The 12,269-nt window shown below is 32.0% G+C and overlaps 1 protein-coding gene across 4 annotated transcripts in view; it reads right to left on the reverse strand.

Annotated features, from left to right (window-relative positions):
- Positions 1-574: 574 nt before the first annotated feature.
- URI1 (URI1 prefoldin like chaperone) overlaps positions 575-12,269 on the reverse strand; it is a 94,378-nt gene continuing 82,683 nt past the window's right edge. For all 4 annotated transcript variants that reach the window (XM_004765229.3, XM_004765228.3, XM_045076011.1 and 1 more), the window contains 7 exons: positions 12,268-12,269; positions 12,013-12,070; positions 9,988-10,156; positions 8,242-8,587; positions 6,233-6,375; positions 5,233-5,482; positions 575-2,328 (listed from right to left, as the gene is read on the reverse strand). The exon at positions 12,268-12,269 is cut by the window's right edge and continues 90 nt beyond it. In XM_004765229.3, the coding sequence (XP_004765286.1) occupies positions 2,146-2,328; positions 5,233-5,482; positions 6,233-6,375; positions 8,242-8,587; positions 9,988-10,156; positions 12,013-12,070; positions 12,268-12,269 (1,151 nt within the window). In that variant the 3' untranslated portion in view covers positions 575-2,145. The remainder of the gene's footprint in view (positions 2,329-5,232; positions 5,483-6,232; positions 6,376-8,241; positions 8,588-9,987; positions 10,157-12,012; positions 12,071-12,267) is intronic.

A 12,269-nucleotide genomic window follows, 5' to 3' on the forward strand; every position in this document is an offset into this window, starting at 1 on the left:
TAAAAGAAAACAAATGGAGGAGGAGACTACAGAGATATAATAAATGCAAAATAGATCCTAGAACAGAAAAAATAACACTTAGTGAAAAAGTTGGTGAAATTCAAATAAGATCTGTAGATCAGTTAATAGTACTGCATCAACATAAATTTTCCACTTTTAATCATTGCATTATGGTTATAGAAGATGCTATAATATTAGGGGAAGCTGAATGAAGAGGTATATGGAAACTACTATTTTTGCAATTTTTCTGTAAGTCTAAAATTAGTTCAAAATACAAAAAACTTCTGCTATTCTGTTTTACAATGGTTTAAAAGAGAACACTTACGACCAGCCTCATTTTATTTATCCCACTGAAACATGAATTTAATATGAAAAATAAACCTATAATGCAAAATCACAACTGAAATTTTGTTGTAAAACTGAAGTTATGGAATGGGGCCATACCACTTCATCTGGTCTTCAGCAGAACATAAGAAAATGTTACCAAACACTTATTCCTTGCTTCTACTACTAGCTTATTCTATGAGAGAATGTCTTATTTGCAAGAAGTAACATAAACTACATAACAACAGGCTCAAATTATGAAAAATTATTTAATGACAGTACTCTTGAAATTACATGCCTGTAAAGAATATCACAACAGTCCCACAATAAAGTTTGTTTCTGGGAGAATATCCAGCAGGGCTCACTTGAATAGCAATTGGGAGTCAGAACTCTTCTGTGTGTGTATGATGGTACTCTCAGTTTGGTTTAATTTTTGTGGGGGATGGGCTGAGAGAAAACAGTTTTAACTAAAAATATATGCACAGTTCATTAAACTTTACTAAAGAACAAATCTTCTACATTTTTAGGCTATCTTTCAAAATCAGTCCTTTGTTCTGAATTATCCATTAACTTGTGGAGATTCAGGCTCACCCCCGTATTACTAAAATACATATTCATAAAACTTTTACAGTTGTGCTGTTCTAGTTACAAATAGCTTCTACTTTTCTAGGACATAATTTCACTTTGTTTAAGCAAGAATTCATTAAAGAAGCTATAAATAACCTTTAAATATTTAGCCATGAATAGAGGGTGGACTGGCATTGATGGCTTATTTTAGTACTAATGCAGAATGCTTTTTAAAAGCTACATTTCAGCATGCATCAAGCTAATGATTAACACTTGCAGTGTAATTTTCAATGTTAGAATAAATTTCTCTTTATTTTAAGGATTTTTGCTAACAGTCAATATGTTATTTCAATTATTTACTAGTAGGAAAGTAGCCTTAAAGAATGAAAATGTTGGAAAATTCAAACATAAAATTTCTTATTTAAAAAATCTGGTAATTTTTCTTAGCATCTACACAACCTTCCTTCTCTCCCAAAATATAATTCCGGTTAAAAGTGAACACACCAAGGGAGAAGAATTGCCTATGGAATTACATGAATTCAAAGAACCCCTGTGTGGTGCAGGTAGCATATATATGAATCAAAGACATTTCTGTATTCAATTCTGAATCATAAAGTTCACATTTTAGAGACCAAGTTTCATAAAATTTTTACTAGAAAAAAAAATGTTTTACAAAATACCATTCTTCCAATCAAACAAACCTTCCCATAGGGTACATGTAGCTTTCGGCCTCAGAGATGATAGAATGACCAACAAAGGGGAGAATTTTTTTTAATAGCCACCTAGCTGCAAAACCTACAGAAGTAGATTTTTTTTAAAGTGCCTTTAAAATGCTAAAGCAAGTAATATAATTGTTGAATCTATCTGAAATTTTAGAAGTTTCCTTAAAATGGTCCATATGGTACGCACAACTTCACAGCTGGTACAAAACTGCCTGTATTTAGTTCAAAACACAAAAACAATGCATATGAACAGTATTCTTTGAAAAATAATTCTAAATACTGCCAGTGCATCATAAGAAAACTTAGACAACAGTATTGACAGTATTCAGAGAATTAACAAAACAAGCTGAATATTAAAGTATTCAAACATTTACTTTGATTTTTAATACCACTGATAACAGTACAGGATCTTGCTGCCAAATGAATTCTGGATGCCTTATTTCAAACTACATGTAACATATTTTGTGAAACAGATTCTAAAGAAATGCAAAACTAGGTTCCCGGATGTAAACTACCATTGCCTAGGCAGGCCCTAGTTTTTCTGCTGCAATCTGGCAGCTTTGAACTTTGAAACCCTCTTTGTAGTTTCTTCTGATACTTCTGACAGAACTTCTTTTCGTTCTGGAATGGTGGGTAGCACAGGATGAACCATGGTTGGGTGTGGTGTTAAGGAGGGTGATAGAAATTCTTTTTCTATTACAGTTCCAGAAAAAGCCTAGAAGACAAAAATCAGATTATGGTAACAAAACATAAGTAAGATGCCCACAAATCATTATCCTGTATTTGCCAATTAGACACTTCTTTTTTGTCGAAAGTAAATTCTTAAGGTTTTTGGATAAATACACAAAATACAAACTGTCCAGAGAAATCAAGTACTATTAAAATGTATCTTAATTACACCACCAACTATAAGTACATTTTTATAGCATACATTTAAGAAAGCAAAATATAAAATAAATGTTTTATCTGGGATTAAACAAAAATGGGTACAAAAAACGTCCTCAACTTTCACACATTCCAATATTATGTCCAGACCATGCTGTGAAAAATAACGTATTAAACTAAAAAATGCTACTAGGGTATCAAACATGAGCTGACCAATGAGCTATCCTATGGAAGCCATGCTGCCAATAGCTTAATTTCAGCAGCAGTGACATTTCTTAGGTGGTGTTCATTTATGCAATTACTTGAGAATTTTATTGAGTCCTACCTCAATTTTATTTAAGAGATCAGCATAAACTGAAAAATCAAGTGCTAATACTAGTGAAGACAAGCACCAGTCTCAAAATTTACCATAATTAATACAATAATGAAAATTAAATGTTCCACAAAAAAAAAATGATCCTCTAATTTCAACTGGATGTCTGCTGGACTTAATCTGGCCAACTGTGTATTCAACTGAAAAAAATTAATGTGTACAAAACGCTGGAAATATAACCAAAGACATATCTTTATATATATATTTTTTTTTATATAAAGATCTTTTTATATAAAGGAGCACCTGGGTGGCTTAGTCAGTTAATTGTCTGCCTTCAGCTCAGGACATGATCCCAGGATCAGGCTCCTGTTCAATGGGGGAGTCTCCTTCTCCTGTCCCTCTGCCCCTCCCTCCCATCTTGTGCTTTCCTGCATGCTCACTTTCTCAAATAAAATTTTTAAAATATATAAATCTAAATGAATGAATAAATAAATAAAGTCTTAAAAACCAAGGAGTTGGTATGGATTTTATTCTTAAAGTTTCTAGTATTTGGATTCCCCCCTTCCATCTTTTAAAACTCATTATACACAAAGTAAAATCTGACAAGTACACTTTCATGTATATTTTGCTTCCCTTTGTCTAACAAGAGTACAAATTTAGTTAAGACAATGTATCACCTGAGTTGTTTAGAAAGCCACACCCCTCCACCTTGCCCTATCAAAGAAACAAAACAAGAATGCCCTTTCCTTCCTGTAATATTTTAGGAACTTCGGTGGAATCCAAACTCTTAAAAGAAACTCAAAATCTACTTTCTCAAGACTCCTCTATTTTATCTTGATGAGCACTGAGCCTTTTGAAAAAAAAAAATATATATTTCAGCATTTAAAGATACCGAAAAGGGTATCTTTCAAAGTACTTACCATATGCATGAACTACTTGTGGATGTTAAAAAAGTGTACAGCATCTAGAATGCTGATAACAGTTCAGTACAAAATGCCAAGCTAATAAGAATGAAATAAAACTAAAGTTCCAGTCTTGAGCTCTAGCATACCATGATATGTTAAGTCCTTATAAAAACCTAATTTTCAAAAATTTTGAAATAGTGAAAGTCTATACCCATTACCTGTTTTTCTAACAATTTGGAAAACTATTAAATGAGATATTTTCCAGGGCAACTGAGATCACTGTACTGGGTGGAGGGGAGAATATTCTGATCATATATACTGTCCCTAAATGCGAATGACTTCCATCTCCATCTCCACTGACATTTAGTACAATTATCACCAGTCAGTTACCATTTAGTTGCTGTACTATTTAATACAAGCAACAGTTTTAGATATATATAAACATATAAACATACATATAAACATATATATTTTTAGATGTATCTGATATATACCTAAATGGGTATAACACTTTTATACAGGTGTGAGTGGGAACCTTAGAACTGAAAACTTGAAATACCCACAAAACAAACAAAAAATTAGAAATCATGCCTGGGAATAATGGAAATCATACACATGACTATTTCAAAGATAGGAATTCTTACTTTGGGATCTTCTAATACCCCTCCCTCCTCACACACGAAAGTGTATGCAACATGGTAGGTAAGAATATGTATGTGTGCACTCATTCTTCTGAGGGATCTACAGCTTTCATTAAATTGTAAAATGATTCCACACCCCTAAGAATACATATGTCACTGGCACAGGCCAAAACACAGGACTTTAGATAATTATCTGCCACATATATTTTTTCATTAACTCAACTAAAGCATATAAAAGAAGTATAGTCATCTACTTAAGCCATTATAAAATGACTATGGTTTGGTCTACTGGTAATTTATTTTAAAAAAAGCCGCTAAATGATCTGGCCAAAAATGTAACAATTATGCAAACTGAGATACTTTAAAATTCCTACTTCACAAAAATAAAACTTTAAGATTGGTAATACTTTTCCCTACAAAAATTTTCTTGAATAATGTTACATTTTTAGACCTGCATTTATGTTTGCTAGTGACTATTAATTTTTTACAAATTATTAATTATTGAAAAAGAACAAGCAGAATGAATTAGGTTCCATGACTTTTGAGATTAAATATATGTATAAACTAAAGAAGCTGTAAGATAAACAATGCCATTAACCAGTTGATTAACTTCAATAAATAACTATGTAAGACAAAATAATTTAAAGATTTTAAGATTAATAATTTATAAATCATACCCGAGACACAACACCTATAATTTTCAAAAATTTTTTAAAAAGCAGAGGCGTATCTTTTTAATTCCAAAAATGATCTACGTGAAATTGGGAAAATGAATGATAGGCCCTTCTGATATGGAGATACCACCACCTTTTTAGTCTTACAAAAACTCATGAAAGATACCATCTGAAATCAAAGAATCAGAGACACACACACACCTCAGGTGTTCCTGATAAGGGCAAAAGTTTCTTGTGATGGTTTTCTTCTTGTTCCTCTTCCAAAATACTCTCACTAGTGTCACTACAAGTGGCGTCTTCACAACTAATACTCCTCAGAACTCCTCGTCTGTCATCGAAGTCAGCAGCACTGCTTTCACTGGTATCACTGCAAACACTGTTCTCTCTGCTGCGAGACTTCAGGATGGACTTACGAGGGACATATTCCCCGTTCACAACATCAACGAAGACCCTACAATATCCAAAATAGATACATCCACTTTAGGTAATTCATACGCAGAGGATAAATTTATAATGATATTAAAAAAATCTTTTCTAGAAATTAATCTACAAGGTTACATGTAAAATTTGCAGAATCAAAATAATTTTGTTTCAAATAATGTGTTTAATATTCTTAAAAACATAATTTTTTTGGCCTAATAAAACAGAGCACTTTGTTTATAAGCATGTTCTCAATGACACCTAATTTGCCACATTTCCACATATACTCTAGGCCTACTTAGAAGACAATTAAGCAATTTTACAAGCGTAAGTCATGAAAACAGGTATTTTCAAATGGTAACTTTTTCAACAACACAACAAAAAACTGGAACAGCAAAACTTAACTCCCACTTTGTGAAAAGATAAACCACCTGCCAAGCACCTTCACTGCTGTGGCAGGAAAGTGAGGCTCCAGCCCACTGGAAACACAAAGTTGTAACTAAAGTACACAACATTTTTTGACTGGATCGACTGGGAACGTTTTAAAAGCACTGGCAAAGAAGGGGAAAACTGAGAGATCGTGCAATTTTCCAACTGTTTTCGGTAGCTCAGCAGCCAGCTCCTGTGACAGCGTCTGAAATACTAAGCCAACTCTATCCGAATACCTCGCTTTTCAGTGATAGCCTTCTGCGTTACCGACAACCTTTTTCCTATACATGTTGAGTTACGAAGAGGCGGACGGGAACAGCAGATTGTTCTACTGCCTGCGAATACCACTCACCTATAAATGTCAGCAGGAGTCCTGATAGTAGGCAGCTCTTGGGCAGAATGACCACTGCCAGAGCTGTTCTTTCGTTTACGTTTGGCTTCTTCTTTCTTTTCACTGAATTTTAAAGTGGTATTTTTTCCAGTATTTATTCGGACCTAAAAATTTCACAACATAAAATAACAACCCTTTTGAGAAAGTAAATCAAAGTCAAAACTTAAACAAATAAACCCTATAAGAAGAGAAACAGTTTAAATTTTTTGACACGGAAATGATGTGCATTATTAGGATTAAAAAGTCCTTACCCTTAACATACTTTTACTACATTAAATTATGTCTTCTTTAATGACCAATTCTAATCTTCAGGGACTTTATTATTGTATTGAAAGCAAATTACATTTAAACTAAATGATTGATTTATTATAAGCTTTCATATCACCCCATTACTTTGACATAAAATTTTGGCTTAAATCATGCATTTCAAAACAAAGAACACAATTAACCAAAGAAATATTTGGGAAGAATATAAAATTTAAGTCATAAAAGCAGTATTAAATAATATTTAACTTCAGAATTTTTAAAATACCTCTAGTTTTTAGAAACTGGACTAAAAAATAAAATAAAATAAAAAATCCTGTAAGATTATCATGTTATTCTTCTATTCCTACTCAGCATTTTACTGCACTTTCCACATGAAGGACTTCTCTCTCTCTCTCATAACATTCCTAAAAATATTATTACTTCTTCCTATTTTATTGACACGCAAATAAGAAAAAGTTTAAAGCCTGAAATAAGAATCATAAAATAAACTTCTTTTTCTGGTTATTAGGTCAATTTTTTCCAAAGAATTCACAAGATGTTCCCTTTAGTCTGAAGTATTAAAATATTTAAAAAATAATAATAACTTATTTCACTTCATATTAGAGCAGGGATAACTTAAGGGACCTAAGAAATATCAAATATGTTTTAAACATGTTTCATTAAATAATAATCACGGATACTTAAGACTGATACCATAGACCCTTAACTCTGCTCTAGGCAATCCCTGCAGAGGTACCTTGTAGTACAAAGAGCACTACACTGACACAAAGGGCTTTCTGTTTCATTACTCGCCAGCTCTACGGACTTCTAGGCCTTAAGTTTCCTTGAGAAAGATGAATGAGAAAAATGAATTCCTAGTTGCTCCTTGGAGCAGCGTTGTAGAACGAGGGAATGGGTTTAAGGTAGTCTATCCTTCCTCCAATCAGAACTAACCTGTTTTGATCTATTTTAAATACTGGGATTCTATAATAAGTACGAAGGGAATAAAAAGTCTTTGATACTAAAAAAATGCTTAAAAACCCTGTATTAGAAGATCTCTATAGTAACCCCCAGCTCTAAAATGCCAAAATTCTAAAGTTATGATTAGTCACAGATGTTTATATTTACTTTATCAGAAAAGGAACTACTTTTTACTTCCTCCTAAATTTTTCAACTTTGCTCATGGCACTCCTATTCATGTTGTGCCCACACAGAAAATAACAACCTGGCATCATTAGGAATATAACTAAAGCAGTCACTTTAACATCCCAAGTACATTAAAACACCCACAATATAATTAAATCTAGAATTCGTAAGAAAATTCTCACCTGGCAATTCAAAGACCTGTGCCCCAGGGCTAATAATGCATTATATGTTTATAAAAAAATTTTTAAATTAATAAAAAAAATAAAACCTCTGAATGAAGGACAGGTGAAATTACAGTAGTTGCTGCTCAAATCTGATTCCTTTCTAGACCCCAAACAATTGGAATTCTATTGTGGCTTCAGATAACAATGGACCAAAAACCAACTAAGGAGACTTTGGACTCCACACATCCTCCTTTTTCTTTTTAGAAAAACTGGCCAGAGAAAGACGCAAAAGATGGTCTTCTTGTTTGGCACTATCAACAATATTAATCACTGCTGACACTGTTCTTTTAAAGAAAATTACAGATGATACTGAATATTTAAAATATATACAGAATTAATAAAATGTATACAAACCCTCTTAGGTTCGACAGTATGAGAAAAATATATTGTTGGTATAGAATGATCTCCAACCCCTAGAGCATCCTGGTCATTTTCATTATCGCCACCACCACCACCATCACCACCACCATTATCATCATCATCATCTTCATTACTGTGGTAAGAATTTGAACCGTTCACTGGATGAATGCCATTCATTTGACCACTGAACAGTTCTGAATGTGTAACATCCTTATAACAGCTGCTTGAAGTAACAGAGTCTGTCACTTGATGCATCACATGCGCATTTATATTCTGATCTTCCTTTTCTTCTTCAGAAGATGTCGTATCCTCTCCATTTGCAATCACAGTACCAGGCTTACTAGTAAAGAAACAGAAAATTAACAAGATCAAACAAACACATCAAAATTCTCCATATTCTCCATATTAAAATTCTCATTTCATTTCAATGGGTAAAAATTAAGATTGAATAAGATATATATTTAAATAGAATTCTAAGTCTACAAAAATGTTTTGAAATAAATTAACAAAAAAACCCTACACTATTCTGTATGTAGTAGTTACTCAAACACTTAGTAGAATACAGATGAATTTTTTAATCTTTGCAAGAGGACATGGCCACACACAATACAATATAAATAATACAATCAAGAGATTTGTAAGAAATTCACAGAGAATATGTTTCTCTATTTAAAGACGAGAAATTAAAGCCCAGAAAATTAACACATTCTTATTTTCTACTTCTATATTTGGAATATTTTACAAGCATGTATTACTGTAATTTTAAAAAATGAAGGATTTGTATGTATACACATGAATATAATTATACTTATACAAACACATGTACATTTTTCATGCTTCATTTCTACAAAGGATTTGAAAACCTTACAAAAATAACAAAACCAAAAATGCAATAGAATTGAAATAACATCATGCAAAAATAGAAAGAGAATCGTGACCAAGAAAATAACAAGATTCAAGACTGATCTAAAAAAATGAAATTGTATCAGTTAATCAAAAGACCTAAGAATTTATAGGTGAAATGGTAGAAAAAATATATATACTTTGTGCTTCATGTCCTATTTTTCACAGAAATTAATTACTGCATATGGTACATCATTTAAGCCAAATAATATAGAACTTCTGTAGTCACAGATTTCATTGAGCATTCTGACAATTCCAAGTGAGTGCTAATGTATATATTTCAAATAGGATTTTGGAAAAGTTTTCCATATATATAACTATCTGACCAGATTACAGATTGTCTGCTCAATAAACAGAAAAGTTTGCAAAGGAAAGCAAGGATAAATATTTTACAGCAACGAATCCAGAGCAGCTTTTCTTTTTCACAAGTCACTCAAATATATAGCATTATCCTGACTATAGTATAAAAATACTTCATGTAAAATGTAATATATAAAACATCCATAATTATTTTAAGTCAACTATCAGATATATCTTAGGACTTCATTATGTAATATATGGCTGAAATCTTATAATTAAAAAAAATAGGAATAGTGATTTTAAGTATTTCTGTACACACATATATATGCATGGGCTTGACACAAATGCACAGCCCTAAAAGAAAATATTCTAAAGAATATTTATTTTAGAGTGGTAGGATTATTGATACTTTAATATATTATACTTTTCTATATTTTCTTCAATGAGCATGTATTGTTTTATTAATGAGGAAAGAGATTAACAAGGAACTGTATTTAGAAATAAATTCTCTTGGAAAGATGATTTGTCATTAGGTACCTATCAAGTTCACCCAGTAATTCTTCTTGTCTCTCTAGTTCTTCAAGTCGAGCCCACAGTTCCTTATCAGCAAGCAAATTCTTAGATTTTACATCATTTGCAAAATCTGCTTCAAAAATCTCTGAAGTTTTTGGTTTGGAGTGAGGTTTATGAGCAATTCGGTGTTTTGCTATTTAAAAAAAAAAAAAAGGAAAGACATGGCTGTTAATAGCTAACTTTGAAAAGGCACAAATGTAGACTTAGTAATAAGACTTTCTTTTGAGGAGAGGGGATGTTGACACAGGGAGGCATGGTTTTAAAGGTAAGCAAAGATAACTCCAAGGATGTATATATCTCACATCTTGCTACTCAAAGTGTGGTCCAAGGACCAGCAACACTGGTATCCCCTACAGAACATTTCAGAAGTACTAACTCTCAGCCACCCCCCACCATCTGCTGAATCATAATCCTCTGTTTTAACAAGAGCCCAAGAGGATTCATATGCACATTAAAGACCCTGAAGAGCTACCTGAGAGCTTCAAAACTTCCTAAGTAAAAATGGCCATAAGGTACCCTACTTACAACATAAAATTCAACACAAATAACACACATCTTCCATCCTTAAGAGAATTTAGTTACGAAAGTTACACATCAAAGCCCTGTCACAGGATACTTTCAACTCTAAGGTACTGCCAGGCATGATCACCCTAGGAGGAATCTATGAAGGCTAATCCCTGGAAAGCTTGACTATAATTTTATATATGAATATTTTTACTTTTTAAATTGCTTTATCTTATTTGTAATCCTCATGTGAGGGCAGGAGATAAAGAAAATCTGAACTCAAATCCATTTGCTTTTCATTTAAAAAAAAAAAGGACTTTTTAATAAAGCAAATTCTAGCTTTGAAGAAGGCAATGGGAAGAAGTCTAAAATGCTGTTATGAGATACGGTTAACAGATGACCTCCACCATATATTCAAAAGTAGAACACTGTTTCATAAATCTGAACATATCAAAAATATGCTTTATGGCCTATTATTCTAACTATCACCGATAAAGCAATATTAACAAGTTTCATATTTTAGACTGTAAAACACAAAAATCTCTCATTGGTCACCACGAACAAAAATTATAACTTGTCCTTCTGTTCTTTAACTAATGTATGTCTCCTTCCTTTCATCTTCTAAAGCCACTTGCTATTAATTTTGATGCTGTATTACTAGAGATACTATATCTAGAATATAGCTTCTAAAATTATCTCTCTTCCAACCAGTAAGTCCTCTTCAGAGTTAATTACTAAAAATAATATGGACTTTACACGTCAAAATAACTGTTAAAAGTAACTGTTTCCTACAGTAGCAAATTATAAACCATTTCTGTAAGACTTTTAAAAATTTCACTACTTTAACACTTTACAACTGACAGGGGAACTACTCACTCACTGCCTTTACCGAAGTAAACCCAAACACATAAACCCATCCTTATCAAGAGAGGGCTATTAGGTGAGCCTGGGAAACCACCTGTATCTGGAACAGCACTGCAGGCAACACAAAATAAATGGCTGAAAAATTCTAGGTTATCTTCATTCTTTCTTCCAAAAACACATCTAAAGCTACAGGTTTAAAAGAACAACAACTAGCAGAAGATATATTATGACTCAACTGAGATCAGTGATTAAATTAGGAGCAGAACCATGTATGGAATACACATTTTCTGAATTTTAGATATTTGGATCATTAAGAACTTTGAAGAAAGCCATATCATCTCACCACGTAAATGGATCAGTTTACTGGCATCAAGGTTTCAATCAAAAAGTTACTTCTCTTCTAATGTTTATATTTTAAAATATATTAAAATATACAGCAATTTATATCAAAGTTATAAAAACGTAATAATAATAAATTAATAAATAAATGAAACAAATGTTTGTATCTAATGAATTTAAAAGTATCATATAATCCTAAATGACTCATAGAAGATTCCCTGAAAATCAACACAAATAGCAAATATTTAAATAACTAGACATAAAACAATCTAAACTGCTTACCTTTAAATTCAAAGTCACTTTTAATTTCTTCTCTTATATCAACAATATCACCTGCAGCCTAATTTTTTAAACAAAAAAAAAAGCGCATTAACAATTTGAATCTTCAATACATTAAAATTATTTTAAGTGCAATCATACAACCTAGAAAAATGTCTGAGAGCATCTGAAACAAGGGATTTGTTCCAGGGCTATAAGATTTTTTTCCAACATAAAAACTGTTCTAAAAAAACTAGAAGATTGGAAAAAAATACTCACAT

This window comes from Mustela putorius, unplaced genomic scaffold, assembly GCF_011764305.1.
Source record: "Mustela putorius furo isolate JIRA1106 unplaced genomic scaffold, ASM1176430v1.1 tig00000174_pilon_pilon_pilon, whole genome shotgun sequence".
NCBI lineage: Eukaryota > Metazoa > Chordata > Mammalia > Carnivora > Mustelidae > Mustela > Mustela putorius.